At 46.0% G+C, this 25,957-nt stretch overlaps 2 protein-coding genes across 7 annotated transcripts in view; one reads left to right on the forward strand and one right to left on the reverse strand.

Annotated features, from left to right (window-relative positions):
- Window positions 1-1,246, forward strand: part of keap1b (kelch-like ECH-associated protein 1b) — a 30,647-nt gene extending 29,401 nt beyond the window's left edge. For both annotated transcript variants that reach the window (XM_039772687.1, XM_039772688.1), the window contains 2 exons: window positions 95-271; window positions 370-1,246. In XM_039772687.1, coding sequence (XP_039628621.1) covers window positions 95-271; window positions 370-533 — 341 coding nt within the window. In that variant the 3' untranslated portion in view covers window positions 534-1,246. The remainder of the gene's footprint in view (window positions 1-94; window positions 272-369) is intronic.
- Window positions 1,111-25,957, reverse strand: part of spc24 (SPC24 component of NDC80 kinetochore complex) — a 28,270-nt gene continuing 3,423 nt past the window's right edge. The window contains exons 1-6 of one of the 5 annotated variants that reach the window (XM_039772692.1): window positions 15,734-15,934; window positions 10,440-10,613; window positions 8,505-8,649; window positions 5,933-6,037; window positions 4,851-4,927; window positions 1,111-3,372 (exon numbers count right to left, since the gene is read on the reverse strand). In XM_039772692.1, coding sequence (XP_039628626.1) covers window positions 3,269-3,372; window positions 4,851-4,927; window positions 5,933-6,037; window positions 8,505-8,649; window positions 10,440-10,602 — 594 coding nt within the window. In that variant the 5' untranslated portion in view covers window positions 10,603-10,613; window positions 15,734-15,934 and the 3' untranslated portion in view covers window positions 1,111-3,268. Of the gene's footprint in view, window positions 3,373-4,850; window positions 4,928-5,932; window positions 6,038-8,504; window positions 8,650-10,439; window positions 10,614-12,281; window positions 12,609-12,817; window positions 12,889-13,670; window positions 13,842-15,733; window positions 15,935-25,957 lie in introns of those variants that run through there. The other 4 variants (XM_039772694.1, XM_039772693.1, XM_039772691.1 and 1 more) reach the window with 4 other exon arrangements.

The following is a 25,957-nucleotide window of genomic DNA, read 5'->3' on the forward strand; positions in this document are numbered from 1 at the left end:
ACCCAGGAGATCTGTTGTGTAATCTAGCAGATGATGATGATGATGATGGTTCAGCACTGAAGGGTAAAGCACTTCACTCTTCTCTTGTTCCCAGGTGTCTGTGCTTTGGAAAACTGTTTCTATGCCATGGGTGGTTACGATGGCACCAATCAGTTAAATACTGTAGAGAGGTACAATGTGGAGACCGACAGCTGGACCTATGTGGCCCCCATGATACACCGCCGGAGTGCATTGGGAGTCACCGCATATCAGGGGAAGATCTATGTTCTGGGTAAGTGGGGGCACAGGGCCAGGGGGTTAATGAGGGAGCACAAGGTTTCCTTTTGTGAAGACATTAAGAGGAACGCAACCTGCTTTTTAACATTTCAGGTGGATATGATGGCGACACCTTCCTTGACAGTGTAGAGTGTTATGACCCTGCTACAGACTGCTGGACTGAAGTGACAAAGATGACATCGGGACGCAGTGGGGTAGGAGTGGCTGTCACTATGGAGCCTTGCAGGAAACAGTTCAATCCATGTGACAAATGTTAATAGCCAGCAACTTGAATTTTCCTCGGAGGACATGCCATCTTTTGGTATCTTAAAACGATTTTCATACAGGAGAGGTCTGCTGCCTAATATGAAAATGTGCCATTTTTTTCTGTATTTATTAAGTAACATGGCAGTACTCTTGGTAGCCTGGCTCTGAGCAGCTACTTGCATGCCATTGTGGACTTTCAGTAGCAGCTCTGGTTACAGCTGATGCATGCAGTGTTCCTTCGTAAAGTCACAGATGTCACCATTGCACCACCACCACCACCGCTTTAAAGCAGCAAGTAGGAAGAAAACAAGATTTAAACTATGATGGTGGAAAAAAAACACAGGCTTCATCATCACAGGTACATTTTTGTAGTAATATGAGACCAGTAAACCAAACAACTGGGCTTTGAATTGGACCACACAAGCTAGTGACGGAGCAGACAGTATTTATTGAAGGCCGGTCTCGAGGTGTGCATGCTGCTTGGAATGGTCGGCGTGGGTTTGGTTAGTCCTGAATTGCACCCGTGACGCCCACTCTCAGGAATTTAAACTCAAGGAAAAAATTAAAATGAAAACTGGGAGCCAGGGATACTGCAAAAATGAACAGAAGGTTTTTATTGCCATCGTTTTGTGTATTTGTAAGGAGTCCATTTTTTAATATATAGCATGTTGACCTTTTATGTACAGGACTGCAACTAATAGAAATAAATCGGATCTCAATTGAGCACACTTGTATAAAATTGACTTTTTTCTTTATTTGATTTTTGATTACAACTCCTTTCATTTAAACGCTGAACTCGATTAAGCAAATCCAAGAGTGTTTTGAAGTTAGTCGAACCTTTGTGCTTGTGACGCTGAGGTATCAATGGAGAGCGTTGCGATTTAACCCTTTGCAATGTCCGCAGCAAATGCTGAGCTGCCCAATTCAGACGACTCTCTAGGCGCACTGGACTTCACTTGTCACCCAAACCCATTTTCAATTGATTGGCCCTCCTAACCTGTAGTGCTAGTAAACTGAACTGCGAACAGAGGACGACGATGACGTGTGCTGCTTTTACTGATCTGAAACGCCAAATCAGCCTCAACCTGACCTGACCCAAAGACGACAGGAGACGGAGGTTAAGTAGGGAGCAGGACTGCTGGAGTGAAGTGCTGACACTCGCTTGACTTGATGCTTTGGTTCTCACGGGCAAAAGTCATTTAGTCCAAGATTAGCCAGAGAAGAAAATGACGTCTACAGTGTGTGCTCACCAACTCTGGGCAACTCCAGCCGGGGTGTAAAATACAGGCAGACCAACCTACAACAGGTGGAGACATCAAGACCGGTGACAAAGGAAAATCCAATTGTCAGCCGTGTTACTGCTTCTAAAACGTGAGGTGTTACAAATGGTGCGTTACGTTTCACGAGCCAGCATTTTATATCCTATTTTATAGAGTCTGTTGATTGAAATGACACAACATGGGAGATACAGTGGCGGGCAAAGGTTTGTGCCCCCTTGCTTGAAATGTTGGTTTCTATGATCAGTTCATCTTCTGCTCACTTCACTATCCACAGTAAGGGGGCCCACACTTTTGCATGCCGTTGCACAGGACATCATCGGTGCCACTTCAGGCTACAGTTTGGCACCCTAACTTGTTAAAGGCTGCAATGCCACCACTCTGGCTTCTTTGTTATTTCTATTTATTAAAGCCGCTGAGTCTCATTTAACATGTTGTTATATTACAAGTGACATTGAACCAGTCGGTGAATTCCCACTCTGAACCCACTGCCCTGGTTTTATAAATCTGTTTAATCCTTCGTGTGATGTGAAGTATACGAGATGTAGTATGAAGATTGTCTGTCTCACCAGGTCTATAGCAGACAGCCTGAAGAAAACTAAACTGATCCTTTATTTACAGGCCAGACTGCAATTGTGCCATGTGAAGGACTGGCATACCGTCTGCCAAGTTTGTGTCTTTCCTTTCCTGGGATAATCACCGGGACGCCTCGGCACACGCAGGATTAAACGTATGCTTAGGACTTTTGTTTCATTCTTTTACTTGATTGCCGAAGCGCTCGTTCACATTAAATACACACAACACTTTGCTGTTAACACAGATCTATTTTTTTTTTTTTTTAAACTAAGAGGTATGTATATTTACCCCCAGTATTAAGTATTGCATTACATTATTTTAAAAGGTAATCTAATTTCGTAACAAACATTACATTTAACACTGATCAGCGTGCCAGGAGTGGTCCTGGCAAAGCCAAGTCCAGTGTGTTTGTGACCACAACTGCAGGCGGATGACGGGAGCCCCGACTCGTGCCAGGCCAATGCTTTCTTTATGTGAAGCGCACAAAGGCAGACGATTTCAGAGGACATGCAGGTTGTGTTTAGAAAAACTGAAATGTGGAAAAAAGGTCCGCGCACAGACACATCTCAGCATGAAGTTTAATTTCACAGTTTTTTTTTTTTTATTATTTTTTATATTGACTTGTCTGCAGTGACAATTATGATTTAGAAACAACAGAATGGAAAAGGCAGCACAGTGTAAAATAGTAAAAGACAGTTAAACACAAATAAAACACGTGCATTACAAACAGACTCCATAAAGGGTGGGTATAAAATGAAGACGCGGCTGATATAAAGTGCACAACAAGGGAACAATGGGGGGCAACAAAGAAAATGCATTTCTAGATTGGGGGTAGCATAAAACTTAACGAAAAGAGAAATCCCAATAAAACCTGAACAGAGCGGGGGGCTCATCTACCAGTCGGTGCTGATGAGGCCCCAGACAGAGTTTGTCGTCGAGATGTCCGACAGCTTGGAGGTGTCCAGCGTGATGGGCTGAGCGATCTCGCCGTAGTGTACTGAGCAGAAAAGAGACTTAAGGAAAACACATGAAACGGCCAGGACTGAGCAACTGTAAATGAAGAAGAGCAGCCATCATGCGAAACACGCCAGCCTTGCATTGATAAGAAATGTGACAATGAAAATAACAAAGCCAGACGTCATAAAGTCTGTATCATACGTAATAACACTGAACATGAAATACGCCTTGACATTAAAACTTTACATTTTTCAGCTGATTGCTGGCCAGTACCGTGTCTTGATTGGTGTCGTCCATAATATATCTGCACCAATCGGCGGCTTCAATTCAAAGAGCTCTGCCTCTGAAGTGTCTGCAATTAACGGGTGGCACTTGGTGGCCACAGGTCTGCCGCTGATTAACCAATCCAGATACAGAACTCGCTAGAGCCCGCCTACTCAACTCCATTTCAAAGCATAATTTATGGTGCATGCAGTGTCACCGAGTACATGGAGAATGAAACAAACAAAGAAATAATTAGCCATAAAATGATCATTTATGCTCACGTGCCACTGTGTATATTTTCGCTTTTCATATTTGTGCATGTCCCTAATGTTTCCAGAATGTTCTTCCACAAGTGTATGCTGCTTGCATTGCACTACATTACAGCAGGCAACAGCTGCCCACAGAGCGTGACTTGCTATAAATCACGATGGCACTTTTGCCCCTCTGAGAGCCCCTCTGTCACACAGGGAGTCCGCGTGTAGAAGTGAAACATCAGTGTTAGGACTGTGGGTAAGCTTGGCAGTCAAAGTGCCTTTGAGGCACCGGGCATGGGGCTGGGATTTCAGCTTGTACAGTACATGCCACCACAGAACTGGGCCTGGCATATTTCGGGCGATCATTTATACAGAAGTGTGTTTTACCTTTTAAAAAGCCAAGGCAGTACACCAAACCCACTCAATACAGTAAATCCTCGCCACGCACGGACACCACCGTCATGGATTCTCTTATCCTCGATTCAGCGACACTCGTGGCCTAATCAAGCGTATTTATGGATAAGACCCTCGCTGTTGTACTCGCAGCCATGTGCAGCAGCAAATGGTGAACCTGAGGAATAAGTGGTCTGTGATGCCTTTAGATGTCAGAGGGCACCACACTAAATGGGTCAACGGGTGTCTACCTGGCACTGAGGGGTGCAGGTAGGCTGTTAATGCCCCATTCTTGATGGGCACCGGGGCTTGCAACTGTTTCCTATAAACATAAACTCACACCGTGGCTTAGTGAGGTCCTCAGATCATAGCCGCTGTGGGTGCAGAGGGTCTACCTGATGATCAAACCCGGCTACAGAGACACTTACAACACCAGCTCGCCCCATGTGCCCTGTAAGATTAGTGCTTTGGTATCTGCAGGGTTTTCAGGAACGTAAAGCACATGACAAGAATTGACAGCGTCTATCATATTGTTTACTTAATGGCAGAAATATTAAAAACAAAAATCCAAAGTGTGAAGTATACGTCACCACATGTTTAAGGATACTGCCTTTCTGAACCGGGCCTTCAGTGCTAACGTCCCACTTGATCTTCGATATTTTCTGGTAAATCTGCGCCAGGTACCTGCAACACAAAAGGAAACATCGCACCTTCAGAGTCCGGGGATACGAGGCTCACCCACCTGAACTACATCGGCCTTGAAGGACCCCTGAAGTCCAGTCCTGGAGGACCACGGTGGCTACGGCTTTTCATGCCAAGCACATCGGGGGTCTCCTCTGTCTGACGGCCGCGTTTCTTTCCTTACTGTGCATGGAGACAGCTGCTCTCTCTAGTGTCACATTCGCTTCCTTGTCATCATTTTAAACTTCACTTCCTTGTTTCGTATTCTTTTTAATTCACGTGATTTCTGTGGCAGTTTAGTGCCGAGCAGCACAGACGCGGGTGCAAAGGGCACTGACTGTTAAAGCAGAGGCGCCGCTCAAAAGTTACACCCAAGTGTGCTACTTGGTAATAGAAGGCGTCGCTAAGTGGTCCACCAAGTCAGTCCTGCGGACCCCTGCCCTTATTAAACGTGACTGTTACTTCCCAGTTTGAGATTATTCTTTTGGTCATTGAAACCTTTTCTTCTTCTGCTTCCCTCTTAACATTCAGTGTTGTCTGCGCCGCTCATCACTGGACACAATGAAGGGAGCAAACAGCACAGGAAAAGGTGAATTAAAAAAAGAAAAAGAGGAAAGGCAAATGGCCAACTTGTGTTTATTTGGATGGTAACCTCGCGCCCGTCTCATCATGGCTCGTCTTTTCATACCCAGGCACTACCAGCAGCCACTTGGGCCAACTTCTAAAATGACGGATCAGCAGTGGGCAGCCAAATTCCCAGACCACTTCCGAAAGAAGTCAGTGGGCACAAAGACCGATGCCAGTCCATCACGTCCTACTTGGGCACACACTCCCTCCAACACAGAAAACTTTCAAGTGTGAATCGGCGGACCTGAACGAAGCAGCAAGGCCAGCAAACTCGGCGTGGGCTGTGAAGGGGACAAGCATCTCGGGCCACAAACCCTGGCCATGTCATGGAGACCCCTGGAGGACTAAGCAGATTACCCTCCGTCTACCAGACAGACTTACTTGGAGGAGGGCAGGACAACCGTGGTGTCTTCACTGACGGCGTCTTGTTGCTGCTGAAGCTCCTGCTCTTCCCGCTCGAGGCTCTGCAGCTCTTTGTAAAAATCTGTGCAGCGGGAGTTGAGGAACAAAGCGCCCTTAAAGCGGAGCCGCCATGTTGGTAAGGGACAGAAACAACAGGAGGGGGACGCGAATGACACACAGAACAGAAGACAGCTGCAGGGACACGCCGGTGATACAAAGTGGGAGAGATGAGCCAGCGCGTCTGGGTGCCAAGGGCGGGTACACCGCGACCCTTAGCCGCATGCCATCTTGAATTGGTTTTTGTTGGCTTTGAGTGCCCACATCCCGACACGCAGACACCGGCAGACGTGCTCCTACCCTAATGCCCACATGACAGTGTCTGTCACGATGATTCAGAAGGCACAGAATGCGTGCCACGAGGCGTCACGTGATCAGGTAGCGGGCACCCAATGGTGGAGCTTCCCCTGTGGCAGTCATGTCGACCCATGGCTTAGTGTGCGCCGCGTGTCGCGGAGGGTCCACGTCGAGCATTTCTGAGAGTTAAGAACTGGCAGACCTGGAGACGCCGTCGTCGTCCATGTAAAGAAGCGACGAAAAGGCCAACGAGTGACACGGCGCTTAACTGCGTTGAAATCAGTGGACGAACCCCCGTGACCTTAGTCACCTGCTCGGAATGCTATAGCCTGGGGTGTGCCATCCAACAGGGGCACAATAGAGCGGGGTGGCCAAGGGCGGCAGCTTTTATCCTTTATGTTGATTGGCTACTGAAGTGACTTACACCACAACGCGCGCTGCGATTGATTGATTGATTGATTGATTCCATTGTGGTGACCGTCACCAGTCGTCCTTCTGTCCAAACTCCACTCCCCCCATTATGTAAGTGGGCTGCTGGTCCTCCCGTCGTATCCCCCCAATGATTCAGCACTGGTGCAGCTCTTTTCCCCTCTTCACGCACGGGCTCGACTGACTACCGCAGGGGGACCTTGGTATTTTTTTTTGGTCTCGTCCCAATTGCTCAAATGAGAGTTTAGCCGACATGTCGATTCACAAAGCGCTGGTTTAAGCGGAGCGTATTGTTACGGCCTCTTTACTGAGAAGTGAGTGGGCAGCGCAGTCTGTAAAAAGTGGGACTAAAACTACTGGGGGCCTCCGGTAAGAACGACTTTACTCCTCTCATCTGAATCGGCCCGAAAACTCGCTGCCAACCCAACACGGCCGGTGGGCAACACCTCGACTCCACACCCAACTCTGACCACCTGTTGGTTACAACAATACGATCTCGTTTTGCATTTTTGCCTTTGAGGGTATCCTTTGATTACAATTCAATTCGATCTTTACAGGTTTGCCTTTCTTGTTCTAAAAACACGGCCTGCCTTCAGCTTATTTCATTACTGACTGGTGTCACCTTTCTACGAGGGGACCTCACCCGGCGACCTGCCAATTCAAATCCTCTCGAGGAGTAAACCTCAGTTGTGTATTCGCACAGATCGCTGTAGGGGGGGTTTCAGCCCCATTCTGAGGGGTCTCCTTGGCGGTCTCTCAGGCTCGGAATTCTGTTTTGATGCGACGTACAGTTGAAGTCTGAACAGCAGCAGGACGGTCCTCTGCTGCCATCTAGTGGCTCAAACATCACACTACAAAACAATCCTGTGTATTTCTCTGCCATTTACCACACTATGGTCACTCATCAATATTCATGAGTGGGCGGAGCATTCAAAACCATACAATGGCAGACATGTGAAATAAAAGTAAAATAATTCTTTGCATTTATCTAACGACTTTCCATCTCACTACTCAAAGCGATCAGCGATTGCAGGTTAAGGGCCCAACAGAGCGGAGTCCATATTGGCATTTACGGGATTCGAACCGGCAACCTTCTGATTGCCAGTGCAGATCGCTGTCCTCAAAGCCACCACTCCTTTATAGCACCGACTGAAGGTGCACCATCAGCTGAATCAAGCGATTGTGGTGACAACGTGAAGGTCATCAGATGCTGACACAATGACACCGATGCCTACGTCGCTGAACGACCAACTGAGTGCGATCGAGTGGGGAGACAATACAGACGTTAACCCCCTAGGCACGGTTCACAATGCAGCAACTGGCAATGTTCGTGTTGGGAGAAGTGAAGTCACTACGTCTTGTGCCGTGGTAGGACACAAAGGGCACGTCAGTCGAGGTGATCAGACACTAGCATTTTGCCCTCTCATGGACGAGCAACAGACAAAAACAAGAAAAGTGTGCAAAGAAACAGACGTCTACTGTCGTGAATGCGAGGACGCAGGGCTGTGTGCCGGTGACAGCTTCGCAACATGTCACACCGGGGACGGGCACTAAGTCTGCGCCGCTACAGCAGTGGACACTCCTACTGTGAGGATGTCGACGCTCTGACGGTTACACCTTTCTGTCACTCGCTGAAGAACATTTCAATGTGTTTTGTTTTGTTGTCTGCTGAGCGGGTTCAACAATTCTGAATAGACACGGGGTCGCGATGTGATTGGTGTGTGTCAACTAAAGGGTCTTCACTGCCCACCACATTCAAAAAGGATATTCAACCTCGGAGTTCAAAGCCAAATGTTGTGCCTGGAATTCCTGCAGGGACCGCTCGATGCTTCGGAGCTCGTGCTGCTTCTTCTGCCTCTCATCTTCGGCGGCCAGCGACTTCTGGGCTTTGGTCTCCTGAAACTGATTAAACTCTGAAGAAAATAAAAAATAAAAATAAGACAAGAGCCACATGGCAAACAATGACCTGTAAGAAATAAGGTGGCGGGTAATTCTAACGTCCATTTTAAAAAAAACGTATTGTGAACGTTAAAGGTTAAGTTTGGTATCTTTCATGGTACACATGCGCCTTCCAAGCAAAATTGTGCTCTGAAGTTAAGAATTTCCTACAAAAGTCACAAAACCCGGAGTCGTGCGGCACTTTCAGGCGGAAGTCACAGGGCCTGTGAAGAAGGTGGCACAAGTGGGACTTGCAACTCATCACTTACTGACTTCTTCAGCGTTACAAAAAGAGGAAAGAACTTTCATCGGACACGAGACGGGAATCTTAGCGAGTCTGGAATGCTAATCTGTTTCTGTTTGCTGATTCCATCATGAAAATGTGCCACCAAAATGAGTAGACGGAGGAATTCCTAAATTGGAACTTGAAAGGCTAAAATGTTAAAACGATTAAATATCCAAATCATATACACACAGATTATATATGTTATAACATACAGATAGATAGATAGATATACAGGGGCCCATATTTATGTATATGACGTTTCACAGGCTGGAACTTTTAAACTACTGCACAAAGTATCGAAACTGGCATCACTGTGTAGCCTGAGAATGGGAGTAATGATGTGCTGGACCGGGCAAACCCTGCTGTGTTCGAATACAGAATAGCGGCGAATCGAGGGTCACTAGAGCAGCTGGTATGTTGTGTGCCTTTGTACTCCGCAACAAACAACTGTGCGGTGGTGAAATGGAGGATGGCACTTGAGTTTGGAGGCAGTGGCCCGCGAGAATAAACACAAAACTCGACATCAGTGCTCCTGTTTTGCAAGAGAAGGCAGCAGGCAGGCCCAGGGGTGTGCGAGCCGATGCCAACACAGCTCTTGTGGCGAATGCCTTTCCAAGTTGGGTTCTTCTTCAGGCATGTATCGATCTGGATGGCGCATTGGTGGACCAGGCCATGGAAGAACATTGAAGGTCCTGAATGTTCACGCTCCACTATATGTGCAGCTTCCTGACAAAAACGCCTGTTCAATCACATACATCAATGTGGGTCAGTCACCCCGTACATCTATAGAAACACAGAGTCGACATTCACTCTGATCTGGCAGCTGTTAAAACAGACCCCCAGCAGACAGTGGTCCTCAGGCCTGCAGGAGTCTGACTAAATGTAAATCTTATATATATATATAAATAAACGTCTGTGTCTGTGTGTCTGTGTCCCGGGCCTGGAAGTGTGAGACTACAGCCTGAAAGCTCAAAGAAAGCGACTCTGTCACCAAAGTGAAATCACTGAGAAAAGAGAAGCTCGCTCAGCTGCTGATACACAAGCGATGCGACTGACTGACTGACTGACTGACTGACTGATTGATTGATTGACTGATTGATTGATTGATTGACTGACTGAAGTGCCAGAATCCGTGGTTTCTAGGAGCCCAGGCTTTTTTACAGCACGGGCTCACACAGCTAGTTGTAACATAATGTTTCACATTTTAATTTGATTCAACTATTTGTTCTTGCAGCCTTTTGATTAAAACATAAGCTCTTTTTTAATTGTAGAAGTTTTGTCCTATGCATGGCGCTACTCGGCGAATGTAACGCCTTTAATAAATAACACAATGATGCCACGGTGGCCTCCCTGCAGCCTTTAAACCCAAACTGTAACTGGTCAGGGTGCAGCGATGAGGTGCCCAGTGTCTTGTCGAGTCGCAGCTGAAGGTTTTGTGTGCCAGCTGCACGGCCCTGTGATCTCCACGTCATACTGTACCTTTAATTATCTGCACCAGTGACTTTTCGTTGTTTTGGTAAATGGTGTGCGTCTCAATGTCTGTCTCAATGAGTGGGATCAAGTCATTGCCAGGAAAGCCGCGGGAAATCAGGTCGACCAGCAAGCGGTGCACCTCCTCCAGGGTCTTGATGTCCTCCCCCATTTTTAACAGTTCTAAAAAAAATAAATAAAATAAAAATACAATACAAAGAATTCCAACTAAGTAATATCAACTGTACGCACTTCAAATGAAAAGGCAGCATGCAGGAATTTTCTGAGAGCTGAGCTGATCCCAAGTGTTTTCTTGCCTCGGACGAGTGGCCGACGTCTGCGCTGTCCTTGATGAGCCCACTTTCACTGAATCAGAAATTGCTGCTCTGCTCAGCAATGAAGCCAATTTCAAATGTAAACAGCTAGAATCCTACAAATGCGTTTAGATTTAAAGATGTACAGCGAGGTAAGACTGTGATGATTCAGAGGGCAAATCAACAACATTTCCAAAACAATTGTTTATTACAGAAATCTCCTCAGCAACAAATCATTCATAATCACAGATCAACACCAGCACTGGCGTAACTTGTGTCACCAAAGTGGGGTCTCGTTGAAAGCCAGAGACAGACTAAGCCAACAACGAGACACATCAGATCCCCAAATGTGCTCACCACCCAGACACGGAGCGGTGGTCACCCACAAGTGCCGTCATGGCAGCTGCCACACGTCTCCGCTGATTGCCAGTCACAAAACTGAACGTATCCATATTACTGCAATTTTAGTTCTTATTATTTTATGTGCAAAAGTTTGTTTTATTTATTCATATTTTTGGGGAAGCCACATCTTTTAAAAGACTTTGTGATGATTTAAGATCACAAAAACAAAAAGTGTGGCCTGGAGAAACACAAAAACCAGGATGTAACAATTAGAATAAAAGAAGATGAACTGAATACAACCGGCCCGAGAACTTCAAAGCTGAACTGACCAAATGAAGACGACAATTCAACTAAACACCTAAACCTTATTGTGATCAACAATTTTCAAAACGTCAGGAGTGAACTGTGAAGACAATTCTTCTAAAAGTCACAACTCAGGAGAAGGCTTTTCATTTTTTTCTTTGAAGATTTTGGATCAATTTAACCTTAATGAACAAGTAAAGAACGCCCAGATGGAGAGGGTACGGCGACTGACCCTGTGGTCTGAGCGTGGATCCCAATGCCCCTAGTGCAGTGATGAGGTCACTGAGCTGTAAAAATGGGGCAGTCCTGTGAATGATCCCTGGGCATCCTTCATAAAAAGCAGGGTGCACCCTTATGTCCTGGCTAAATTGCCCACCATGGCCTGGTCATTCTGCCCCTCTAATCATCCCCTGCCTTTAATTGGCTATTTATCTCTGACCACCACCTAACAGCTAGTGTGTAGTGTGTGTACTGGTGCAAAAATGACTGCTGCCGTCGCATCATCCAGGTGGGCAGTACACATTAGTGGGGTCTGAAGGGCTCCCACCTCACACTGCAAAGTGCTTTAAGTAGTGAGAAAAGCGCCACCTAAACGTAAAGAATGAATAAACTGTACTAATAGACAATAATATCTGCTAGTCCAGCTCAGCACCATTCAGAACACGGGGTACAAAATCACCTCGGCCTTTTGTGGGATCTTTATAGAAAATGACGGCAGAAATGACCCCACGGAGCATCGCTGTTGTCCCAGTCACCCCAAAAAAGTTTAAGAACTGGCCTGGCCTGGCATACCCTAACTCGAGCTGCAGAAAGGTTGCGCATTTGACATCTCAGTTTGTCAATCACTTGTACATAAATATAACTAATACAACAATTATACACAGTTACTAACCCTCCTCTCTGCATTCTGTTATGGAACTTGGTGCCAATGCTCTACTGCCAGGCTGCTCTCCTGGGTATGGAAACGGCATCTCGGATACTGGGAGCCTTGGAATCATCGGACTGGACGGCGAGCACAGACTTCACTACAGGATGACCAGCTGTGTCTAGCTGGCCGAGGTCTCTGGGCCTGTCACTCTGTCGGGCTTTGTCGTCGAGTTTCTCTTTCAGGTGGACAGTTACCCTTGTGCCCCCTCAATGTAGCCCAGTAAACAAGAGCTAACGGTTTTCCTCGTAATTACGATGGTAATTCACCCCATTTCTACTAGTACTGCTGAAACTGGTGACGAGTTAAGGGCACCACAACACGTCTTCAGAGTATGAAATCTTAACCTTTAAGAGAGTAACTGACGCTGACCCATAATGCAACGTCTTCATAATCAAACACGTATCTTATTAAACAATTTTCTGAAGACCTATGGTTTGTTCTCCCAGCCATAACCAACAAAAAACAAACAAACGCTGCAGTGCGATTATGAAACGCCTTACCTCTGCCATTCAAACTTCCAAAAAATTGGCGGGCCTCTCCCAAGCTGTCTTACAACTTGCCTGAGCGCGACCACAGGCGAGAACAGCAAATGATCCTCCTGCGTCAAGCTCTCCATTTGTTCAAAGTTACTTGTTTTACGAACCAAAAAGGAAAATTAGCTTCGAAATATTAATAGCGCATCACTCTTTTCAACGAACCAAAGCGTTTTTTTTTTATTGCACTCTAATATTCAGGCGCATGCTTTGAACAGCTATTAGGGGTCCTTACAGCTCAGACGTGACGCAGTAGTTTTCGTGTCAACTGTGTGATGGTATTGTGGAGTACAAGTTGTGAAATGGTGATCTCGGGTGCGAAAATGAATATTAGGCGGTCACAATCAGTTTCGAATGGCCCCTCGTATTGATGTTATGCCCTCCAGTCCGCTCATCGCCAGGTTTGAAAACTGCGCTTTTTGATTAAACAACCAGAGCAGGGGAGCGAAATGGGGACAGAGCAGATATTTTAACATCGGGGGCCTCTCTTGTTATACTTCTTTAGCGTTGACATGAACAAAGCTTTCATCCATTTGCAGCGGATTTAGAAAGTATTCAAACTTTATTCAGAATTACGTTCTGCACACTTTTGTGATTTAGATTTAGTTTTAAATCGATATGTTTGACATTTGTGCCCCTCAGACTACACTCAACAACCCATAATGACAAAGTTAGAATGTGTTTTCAGAATGGTTCGCAAATTTATTCCAAATCAAAAAAAATGGAAAGCTCACCTTCATGTAAGCATTCTGACCCTTGCACACTTTTTAGGAGTCCCCCCAATTCCACCTTCAAGTCTTGGAGTGTAAGTTTTGCATACCTTGATTTGGCCAGTTTATCCCGTTCTTCCTGGCAGATCCTCGTAAGCTCAGTTAGATTAGATGGGCCGCATCAGTAAACTGCCATCTTCAAGTAAGTCTCTTCACTGTCCACTGTTCTTTTGGGTTTAGGCCTCTCGGAGACTCGTCCTGAAGCCACTGCAGTGTTGTATTGGCTGTGTGCTTTGGGTCATTGTGCTGTGGATAATGATCGGTCGCCCCAGTCTGTGGTGGCGTGCACACTGGATTAGGTTTTATTTAAGGACCTCTCTGTATTTGGCTGTGTTCATCCTTCCTCCAATTCTGACCAGTCTCTATGCCCCCAGAGCACAATGCTACCACCGCAATGTTTTACTGTAGGGTTGGTATTTGGTAGGTGATAAGCAGTGCCTGGTCCTGGCCAGACATAGCGCTTGGAGTTCTGCCCAGCGTTCAACTTTAGTCTCATCAGACTGAAGGGTCTTTTTCGTCATGTTCTCGCTGTTCTTTAAAAGCCTTTTACTCCACTGCGCCATAATGGCCTCATTGATGGAGTGCTACTGAGATGGTTGCTCTTCCAACATGTTTCCGCACCTCAGCAGATGACTTCTAGCTCTCTGTTAGAGTGACCACTGGGTTCCTGGTGGCCTCGTGCCCTTTTAAACCCAGTTACTCAACTCTAGGAGTCCGAATATTTCCAGTCTTCTTCCATTTCCTAATTATTGAGGCTGCTGCGTTCCTGTGAACATTCAAAGCTTTAGAAACCGTTTGGTCCCCTTGTCGTGATCTTTGCCTCGCCACAATTTGATCGCAGAGGTCCACAGAGAGTTCCTTGGACTTCCTGGCTTGGTTTTTATTCTGACACGCAGTGTGAATTCTGGGGCCTTCCATACACAGGGACAGGCGTGCCTTTCTAAATGACATCCAGTCACTTCAATGTGCCACCGTTGGACTCAAGTCACGTCTCGAGGAGAATGAAAGCAAACAGGAGGCACACAAGGACAATTTGGAGGGTCCGACTACACCTAGGAATAAGAGATTTCAGGTTTTGATTTTGAAAACGTTTACAAACCTTTCAGAAGACATGGTTTTCACTTTGCCATTATGGGCTAGTGAGTGTAGAATGGTGGGCAGAAATGGCAAATATATCCAATTAAAATGAAATCTACAACACAATTATTATTTTTTTTGGGTTGCTGCTCGGTTGGGGCTGCAGTCATTCTGCATTACCATCACCTGGAATATTCAATGTTTTAAAAGCACATTCAGTGAGCGGGTGAACTGGCATGCCACACACAACCCATAGACTGGCAGGAGCTGCTCCGTCCCGCTTGTCCTTGCCAATATGACGGTGACGACAGGCTTTGTGAGGCGCTACATTCCAGACGTCCGAGCGTTTGAAATGCTTACAAGTTATTATAGTCCCAGAGTTTAAACCCAGCCAGGTTAAATGTGCCAGGCTTTGGGTCCCTCGGTGAGCTACTGCGGGCGGTTACTGTACAAGGTGGGCAGCATGGTGCCCCGAGCTGCTGTATTGCACTTCCATGGCCCTGTGCTCAAATCCTGGCACGGTTTGGAAGTCAGCGTCCGCTGCCCACAATACTTTGGCATCCTTCCTCATCCCCAAAACATGAAGGCCTGGCTGACTGGCGACTGTGACTCAGAAACTGAGACGTGTGGCAGTGTGTGCCCCCCATCCCCATCTGATGCTGCCAGGATTTTTGATGGTTTTTTTTTTTACCTACTTTATTAGTCCCCAAGGACAAACTGTCTTTTCACAGAGCGCACGGTCGGCCATTGTTCAGCGCCACTGGAGCGATTTGCAGGAAACTCCACAGTTGGAGTAAACAGGTGTTGAAAATGGAAGGAAGGACGGACCATTCAAACCAATGAGCCAGTACGTACGTTTACCAGTAGGTGGCACTGCAACACTAGCAATACAAAACTGCAAGAGCCGGCGCCGCCTGCAACTCCAACGGTTTGCTTAACGAGACGCACTTCGCATAGCGCTATCAAAGCATACACATTTATACCCCAATATTAATTACGTATGAATAACTTAAAAGGGTTCCTGATAAAAGTTTACCGTTTTTTTTCCCGACGTGGTTTTGTCATGAAACACATTAAACGTTGAAGACCGGCAAGTGGGTGCGAAGAATCCACGAGGAACACACTGTGTGAAACAAGACGCCGACGACAGGCCAGGTGCCGCCCTCTTGCGGTATTTCGACCGGGCGGGCGCGCGTTCAGGTGAGATCCCCTCGCGTTCTCCTCCTTCCAAGGCGGGAAGAACTCATTTCCGGTCGCGCACAGATAAACTTCGCGCCATTGCAGGACAATAAAAGCACGTGCGGCTTCAGGAGGACCGACGTCACTTCGGGCTAACACCGGCTGATGGGCTGACTGTACACGGTTGCCAGATTGGGTGGTTTCACGATCAGCTGGACTATTTAAATATCTTGTGCGTGAAAATGCTTGTTTGGGTCTGTTCCCCAATTTTAGAATTTTTTTTCTTGAAACTGTGCATGAATTTGTAAGGATTACAATGTCTGTTTACATTTCCACGTGTAGTTTAGTCCTCGAAACCTGAAACGTCACACGGCCTCCTTCAGTTAAATATTTAAGATCCGTTACTTTCACAGATTGGTACTGTGCATTCAACCAATGACCTGCAAGTCACCGTTGCTGCTACCCAATGATTAATCAAAAAATGCAACACGATGAGCCAAACTGTCTCGTCATATTTATTTTACTGTTCGCCATTTAAGAAAATCCATTTAAAAGCTGCGCTCTGTGAATTGTGCCCAATAAACTTATCGGCCGTCCAAACATGCAAATTAGAAACCAATTGGCCAATCAGACGAGTGACGTTTACAGATTAGGTGTAGGAAGGTGTATTTGGGTGGCAATTGAAATGGATTAACCAATGCCGGACTCGCTTTTGTAAGATTGGGCGGGATCGTGACTGTGATTGGGCTGTAAAGTGTCTGTCACGTCTGGCTACCCTGGCGATGATGTTGCCGCTTTGTTCAGTTCACACGCGAGACGCGCTTGACTGCGTCGTTTCTGCTGATTTTTGGGCGGATTAAGGGAGTCTCGAAATAAATTTAACGTAACGTCCATTTGGATACACAAGGCGGAGGGCGACCGTTAATGAATTTGAATTTTTCGACGCGTTATTAACAGGTTCTGTCCTTACTGTAACACCTGCCCTCCCCGGGGGCAACGTGAACGATTTATTGGCCTCCGTTAGAGCGACTCGTCATTGGCAGAGCAACCAACGAATAGGAGCGTACGCGTCCAAAGTCCGGTGGAGTTTCTAACGGGTTCTGAAGTAGATCTGAGGCGTACTTCTAAACGTAACTTTACAATCTAAGTGTCCTAGTAATAATAATATTACCAAGTCGATTGTTTTAATGTTTTTTTCACAAATGTGCCAGGGTGACGATGAAAGGTTCTGCTGCCGAGTAGACTGCTTCTTTATTTTGACACAAGACCGGTCATATTTAGTTAGCTTCTGGTAAGAAAAAGAAAACAAGAAACGTTAGTCATTAAAGTGTAAAATAGTAAAGCAAGAAACAAAAGGTCCAAGTGTTTTATGTAAAATTATTGACTTTATTCTCAAATCTCTTTATAAAAAAATAAAACGAATGTAAAATTGCCTAACAAAAATGAAATTTTCCACTGAGCTTGCAGGGAGAACTTGGGGGTTGGTGGCAGGATTGGCACTCCAGCCACTGTAATAAAACCTCACGCTGTTCCACTCCATTCAAACTAATGGGGTACTGAGGTGTCCACCGTTGAGTCCCAATTTGGGATCCTGAGGGGGTTTGTGGTGTGGTGGGTACAGCGACGCGCTGTATGAGTGCAGCCCCCCCAACCTCCCCGCTAACCTCTTATTATCCCTCCAGCCACAGAAAGCAGCAGTCCTCACTCACTCACTCACTCACTCTCGGTCACTCCTCGATGGCCGCAGTGGCTACAGGTTTTTCAGTTAGGGGTCAGTTGTTGCTCTGAAGCCATCATTGTGCGAGCAATATTTGTGTGATCCAAAAGCCTTTTTATTCCTAAACAGCCACAGTTTCTATTTCCATCCCATTTCCTTACCCAGATGCCAATTCACTCTGAGACGTGAATGACGGAGGAGCCAGCGGTTCAGTGTATAAGTTGATCCATTCTATGCCTGAATGTGTTCATCATGAAGTTATCTGTTTTAATAAAACAGTAAATAAATGGAAGAAAAAAAGTGAAAGACTACTAATTTCTAATACGCTCCAATCCGCAAATTTGGGTTATGATAAACTGGCAGCTTGACAGTAAACTGAGGACAAGCTGACCCTGTCCAGAATATGGGACTCCTCTCAGTGACAGAAAAACACAACGGTCAGTCTGAAGTTTCACTTGGTCCTTCATGAGTAGGCGTTGGATTGTTTAAAAAAAAAAAATGTTGCCAAGGGAGAGAGGAAGACTTGGGCTCTGGGACCGAGCTCTTATGGGGTGGGTCTCACCTCATCCCATCAAATCACGTGGAGATATAAAAGTTGTACATCTTATTGTAGTCGGCCCAGCCTCGAGGTGCCCCATAACAAAAGGTGTAAGCTACTCAACTCCAGGAGGTTATGCAATAAAATTCTGAACCCGGACGAGCATGAGGACCAAAGCTGACCATCAAGATGGCGGTATTTTGAAGTTAATCAGCTTCAGCCTTTGTTCAGATCTAGTTAGATCCACTATAAGATGATACATCACCTCCTGTGACACCATGACCAGATGTTCAGGTTCTGCGTTGTCACTTAAGTCACAGCAGCAATGTCCATTATGGTGGTGTCACGTGGAGCTGCAGCACAGGTAATCTGAAAAGCATTCTCATGCCTGGCATGGTGCCCTGTTATGAAGAATGTGTGCTCTGTGATGCTGCAGCCTTGGTTCCTGTCCATTACCACTGGCTGGAGAAGCCTTGTACTGGACCAAGGCAGTCATACTTGTCTTCCTGTGTGAGAAACCATCCTACTACCAAATGTACAGTTACATCCATTCATCCCCTCATCCTCCCTTGCCATCGTCAGGCTCACCGAAATCTGGCAGCTATCGTTGACCAGTGGAAGGAGACACATGTTGTTTGGATTCTGCGAAGACATCCCAATCTGTTAAGGAAATCCATTCAGGCCAACAAGTGGGTCCAAGCACCTTCAGGGAGGTCGGCTGCCTGCTGCACCAACATCTTGGCACTATCTTGTCGTGAAAAGTTCATCCAGCTTCATTGCATAGGAACATTGATGCCAGTCTGATGGGGTAGAGAAGGTCAAATGCTTATTCGGTTGTATTCATGGCCTTTTCGCAGATTCATCCTGAAATCCTTTCCTTAAAACCTGCCAGGTGTTGCTCCATTGGAATTGCCAGGCATGCACACGTGGGCTCTCTTTTCGCTCTTTCAAAGCGGCTTACACCAAACTCAACTGAATTTCCACACTCGACTTTCCCTCACTCCCATTAACTTTAATTGTGTGACAAGAGCAGAGCATTATGGTGCCAAAGGGCCCACTGGCTCATGTGTGATGGGGAATTATTTTATCATTTTTAAATCACTTGGGAATCCAATTAAATAACAACCCAAAATTCAGGTGCCCGTGGGGTGCCGTCTTCTTGCTTTTCAGACTCACACTGGGAGAATCAAACACACTCAGCTGTGACCTCTTTGGCCCACCCGGTCACACAAGAACACGTCGTTTTGGGGGGGGCATTGGGGGCCGAGAAACACCAGCAGCTCTGCTCGGTTACAGGCAGGCGCCAGGTTGGCATTACATCCGAGGTCAGCTCTCGCCAATGCAGCGGGGAGGTGAGAGTTTGGGCCGACACACTCCAATAGTGCCAGCCTGGCCGGAGTTAACCAGAAAGGCCTCTATGGCAGACAGAAAGGGGGCCGAGTACCGAAGGCCTAAACGACATCCCAGACCCACAAAAACAATGGCCGACCAAAAACAACACGGGAACAGAGCAACACCGAAGGTCACGTGAAGAACTGGCGGTCCGACAGGAAACGGGGAGCCCAGCAATTAAACTTCAGGTATCGCTTCTCATTTAGCTCAGTTTTACTTCTTGTGGTGTTTATGACTGAAGATGTCCTGCTGTTCGTGGGGTTTAGAAATGGCTACGTCACCACAACAGCTGACATCTTGAGTTCACATCATCGAGTATGCAAAACAGACCTCAAAACGTGAAGCGGGTTTTTGATCCAATTAGATCAGAGTTTCTTAAACTATGGCTTGTGCCCCAAAATGGGTTATGGGTTTCCACTACTGGGTTAGGGGTCACCTTTGTATGTAATAGGAACGGGGCATTGACATAACATAAGCATTTAGACGAATCAGAGGCACGCCAGTGTGCACAATCGGTAGTACATTTGTTATGTTAAAAAAAAAATATATATATATATATGTATGTCTGAAAAGTATATGCAAATACCCCCCAACATCCCCAATATGAACAAGTGAGAGAAAATCTGCACTTCGGGTCCGTCACGTCTGCTCGAGCAGCACAGCATTTCAACGAGTAAGAGCTGCACAATTAGTCTAGTGGATCGAGACTTGGACTTCAAAATGAGTTCACCAGCAACACGAGGGCTCCGTTGGAAACTTGTGAAGGGGAAATTTCACACAAACATTAGGAAGTTTTCCTTTACACAAAGAATGGCAGACACTTGGAATACGCGACCAAGTAGTGTGGTAGACAGTAAGACGTTAGGGACTTGATGTTTATTTGTAAGAAATGAGTGGACGGGACTGGTGAGCTTTGTGGGCTGAACGGCCTGCTCTCGTCCGGATTGTTCTCATGTTCTAACTGGTGAGTACTGCATCTGTTACTTATTAAAAAATACTTCTCCGAGTCTACATAGTGTTAAACCGGCATCTACTGAAGAAAACAGCAGTTTTTGATTATACAAGACGACGGATTTCTGGCCTTGCTGCCCACTCGTACTTGAGCTTTGTACGGGTCGTTTTTTAGAGGGTGCGCACCATTTATTTATTTTGTTTTCTGTGTTTTTTTTGATGTACTCCTTGATTTAAGCTCTTCAGTAGTCAGGTGCAGAGATCATACAGGGTTAGGCGAGTGACGCAAACCCTTGCGGACTCTACAGTTTGACCTCATTGTCGGGGACTTGTAGAACATGCTGGATCTGTCCTTACTCTTCCTCTTGCACATTTTGTGTCCCACCTTTTTCCGCGTCAGCTCTCCTAGTGGAAATCTGGGAATCGCTTATAACAAACTTGTCTTGCAAGTAGAGACGTATGGCTTGGATGGAGGAGCGGAAATATCTGCCAGATATTCTTTCCAAACTCAGAAACCAGAAAAATAAATACACGATGAACGGTGTTGGGAATGTTACTTTAAAAGTAATTTAGTTCCATTACAACAAAAGTGAACTAAATACGGTATATAGTTACTTATAAAAGATTACAAATCGCGTGTTTCTTTTGCGTTACGTTTCCATCTTTTGTATAACAAACTGCACATCCGACAGGCCGTCCAGTGTCTGAAGCAGATGTGCTGGCTTTACTCCACTCTTCGCCACACGGCCTACTAGCAGATCCTTCTCAAAATCCAACTCCGTGGGCCGCTCTCATTTCAAATTTACAAAAAAACATCCTGATCGACCCTCCAAAAGGGAACCCCAACCTCACTACCACCACCGCACTCTGATCTAACGTACGTACGTCATGGAGAACCTCTGAGGAGACAAAGCCCCCACTCGATTACAAAATCGTGTACAATTTGAAATGCATCACGAGGAAGACAAAGAAGCCAAAAAACCTGCCGCTTACTTGTTTTCACTTCAGGCACTGAGGAGATCCTGAGCCCAGATATGAACCTTCTTGTCTATTATATAATAAAATCTTTCGATGCGACAAGACTTTTTAGGAGACGAGATGAGACTTTTTGGAAAAGATTCAAGTCCCGCGAGACGAGAATATTGCCGTGAGATTCTTTCAACCATTTTCAAACAATAATAATAATAATAATTCATTACATTTATATAGTGCGTTTCTCAGTAAGACCACCATCCTCTCATTCGTCTGAATGCTTTTGTCAGACTCAGTTCCTGCTCTCTCAACTCATATAAATTGTAACATTATCCTCACTTTAAGTTCCCGATTAAAGAAGACGCATTATGCCCAAATCTTACTGAAGAATTTCATCCCAAAAGGATTATCAACAGAAAAAATGAGTACACGGCCAATCCTAGCATAGAGAAATGATGAAGTCACACAAATTAACATGAAAATTGTTGATCGGTTACACGGCAAATTAAATGCGTATCAGTAGACTCTGCTGAAACAGCTGGTGGTGATGGTGCGGAAGGTGAAAACATCAACTTACAATCTCACGAAGAATATCTACAACCGTTAACACCGTCCAGTTTTCCTCTGCCCAAAGTACTGTAGGGAGAAGGACGTATCCACGAAAGGTCATGTAGTTCATCTTCACGGGATAACATCAGACACCAAAGGAGATCTTGATACGCCGTTCGTATTAAAACGTTAACAGTTTCCCATGAGAATAGTTTTGGCAAAGACAATTAACGAATCTCGGGGCCAAACATTCGAAAAAGTCGTTTTATTTAATAGAGAGAAAGAAACGAAATTCACTCACGGGCAGTTATACGCCGCGTTGATGCAAATGTAACAATTTAAATGAAAATCAAAATCTCTTTAAATTGTACATCCACATCCCCATACGTGAGTGTGCAGGACCGCAGACAGGCACTGACCCAGGGGTTAGCGAGCGAAGCCCCCTAGTGTTTTATAAATATGTTTAGTCCTTCGTTTACTGTGAAATAAAGAACATCCATCCCATCCCGGACCCCCAAAGATTTCCAGTATGAATGCTGACCACAGGATCACCCGATCACACTGCTTCAAGGAACTGGAGGGCCGTTTACACCAAACCAACACATCTGACTAATGGTGGCCTGGCACCTCACCCATCGTTTGTTCTTCCCAACCCTTCAGCTGAGTCGATAATTGATGAATGCAAAATTGTTACCTTTCATCTACAATTTAGACAGCTGAAATAAGGGGAGGGAAAAGAGGAAAAGCGTGCAGGGTTGGATCTACAAGATGAGCTTCACCCGAGTTCAGGAGCGGGTAAGCAGTTGGCTGGCAGTGTTATTCGGGAGTAACCAGTGCATCATGAAATGGAGGAAATGCAGGTCGGCCCACCTTATCCGCTGGCGTATGCTTTCAGGACCAACCTCCCCTGTGGATGTGCAAAAAACACAGCCCCTCGGGATTTGTATAAAAGCGTAAAGAAGCAAACACGGGGCTGATACACCGAGCCTGAGGGTTGGCTGGGCTTGGGTACGCCATGTTTGTTTCTTGTGCTGCATGCGGGAATTTCAAATGTTCTCTTCCAAGAATATTCAGGATTTTTTTTTGTTTTTTATAATAATTTCAAAACCACTGTGGGTCAAAGCCAAACCCGTGAAGAAGGCGGGCCGACTGTAGTCAGTTGTGGTCCTAAGCTTCACCAGCTTGGTGACAAGAGGTCTGCTAGCAACAAGTCAGCTCAGAAAATGTTATCCATAGAGCGACACTCAAAACCGAATCAAGATGAAAACTACAGCCGAAAATCCTCCAGTCGAGCGGATATGCGGACGTCTGGGTAGCTGACCGACACAAAGAGCCCTGCAGAACGGTACGTGTGGACTGGCTGACCTCGGATGTAACGTCTGGCAGGCAGCAGTTCCATTTTGGAGATGTGTGACGCCTCAATTCACCGAGGCAGCCGGCAGGCCGGTCCAACGGGCATTTTAATTGTCTTCTCTCCCCGTGTTTTAGTGTTTTTTTTTTCTTTTTAAGAAAGAAAATGTCAAACAAACTAAAGTGGTGTGAAATTTGTATTTCTGATTGAATCCACTGGCATGAATGCCAATTTGCTACCTCGGGGGCCCGACTCCCCCGGCCCCTCCCCCACGCCAGCTCCACAGGGTCAGACTTTAAAGAACGAAACAAAGCAGAAGCAAGTTGTTACACATTTTCATAGTTCATATTGGTCAGAGAATTTCTACAGTGTCCCAATTGTCTAGTTTCTGTATATAATATCAATTTACATTGAAGAAACAACAGAATCCGGGGAGGAGGAAGCATCAAGGAAGCCACAAATAAAGGAGGTTAAGAAAAGAGAGAAATGGTGAGGGAAGAAAAGGAGAGAAAGGCAGAGGGTGACAGACAAGAGACCGAGGGGGGGAGGGGACAGAGTAAATGAGATGGCCTAGTGACACCCCATGGTGGGGGACTCGGGTTTGGGGGTAGCGAAGGAGACCTTGTCATTTATTTGTCTGTTATTGTCATCAAATGCTTCAGCGGCACAACACGTCTGGGTCATGTCTGCTTGACAGAGGAACTATGACAGTGTGACGGAGAGAAAGAAAGAAAGAAAGAAAGAAAGAAAAGGTAGGATGGACTGACAAAGACAGAAGAACACTGAAGGACAGACAGAGTGCAGCAAAGCTTTTTTTTTTGTCCTTTTTGTTTTTTTTTCTTTCCTTCAACAGAAGCCTTTTTCATTTTTACCCCAAGATAAAACTCTTCCGGACCAAATAAAATTTCATTTTGCTTTTCCAATATAGAATCGATAATTTACAATCAAACATTACAGTATGTACAAAAACAATATGAATATTAATAATAATAATAGCAATAATAAAATAAATCCAACCCAACAAGCTGAATCATACAAAAATAAAAACTGTACACGAAGCATTCATGGACAGCTCTTGAGGCTTTTGTTTTCTTCTTTTTGTCTCCAGAGACGACTATCAGGTTTTTGCTACAGCTTTTGTGTTGAAAATGGCAAATCGTTTTTTGTTTTTGGTTGCTATCATCCACCTGCAACAACGTCGGACTGAAAGAAGCTTGTGCGTCTCAGACAGTCTCGTGGAAAGGTATGGCACCGCAGCTCTCGCCCGCTGGCACCCTGTGGCACGACGGGCCGCTAGGCTGGTTGGCCAAACGTATCAAGGAAAAAAAAAATGGCAAACAGGTTAGGGGGGCGACAGGACCTGCAGGGAGCACAGAGACCAGAACGACAAGAGACTGGGGAAGGGGAGGGAAGGGAGGACACAGCACAATACGCTACGGTCTTGGCAACTTGTGCGGAGGCAGCCTGGCGTTAAGAAGTTGGCTTGGGAGACCGACAGAGCGGGAACACACCTGCACAGATGTCAACGTCACACACGCACACACGAAACTGCCATGAAGCCGCGTGAGTTCGAGTTAAGGAGACAGACAGACGGACAAGACAGACGGATGCTGCTTTCTGGCATGCCAGTCGAGGGGGCCGAATGCCAGCAGGACCGAACACAGTACTCTTCGCTAAGAAGCACCGAGACGGCTCATGAAGGGTGCTGTATAAAAATCAAGCTTATTACTCGGATAAGGCATTCCTGCAGAATTGGCATCAACTCTTCAGACGGCGTCCGGAGGGACTATGGACCTGCTCCCTGGGTGTGCATCTCTGAGCTGAACTCAAGAAGAGGGCCTGGACGACAGGACTGTGACAGAGACAGAGGGGTGGCGTGTACTCTTCGGTCCCGTCTCATTTAACTGGGCCGGCTGGGTATTGCTGTCCACCTCATTCTGGGCTGCAGCCTGTCGAGACCCTCTCGACTGTCCATACTGAATGGGTGTGTTCAGTAGTCACGTTAGCTTCATCCATCTTTTAAAATGTCTCACTGGCCATTCTACCTAAAATAGCTCGTCGTTTTCCTGCTCCCCTAAAGCGTCCAAAACATCACCAAGAAAATATCCTAAATCGTAAAGGGCGAACGTGCGCACAGCAGCAAATGTTGGCAAATGTTCCTCACCAGAATTCCGATTAATCTCACTGGAAACTTTACTTAAACCTCACCAGCCCTAGGGGGCGCCCTTTTTAATAGCCGGCAATAAGGCAGGAAAAAGCAAAAGCAAATCTAATAACAGGCCTGAGTTTTGGGCAAGCGGCCATTCTGCTCTTCGTTCAAGCGACGTCAACTTGACCTTCGCACACACGGTGCGCCCGTTTATTACGCACACATTCCACCGATTCCTATCAGTTACCACACATGCGCCAATACGAGGCTCCACTCACGTGGAATCTGAGTTGTCACGATTCACCTTCCCACTTCACTGCACTCCCGTGAATTGCTCGCCAGATTATTCAGAGAAATGTGAATCTGCTGCTGATTTGCTACTTGGTCTTCAAAAATAAGCAATCTATATATATAATTCACTAAGGCAAGACACCCATGGAAAGATTCACTAAGCCGCCGACA

This window comes from Polypterus senegalus, chromosome 12, assembly GCF_016835505.1.
Source record: "Polypterus senegalus isolate Bchr_013 chromosome 12, ASM1683550v1, whole genome shotgun sequence".
Lineage (NCBI taxonomy): Eukaryota > Metazoa > Chordata > Cladistia > Polypteriformes > Polypteridae > Polypterus > Polypterus senegalus.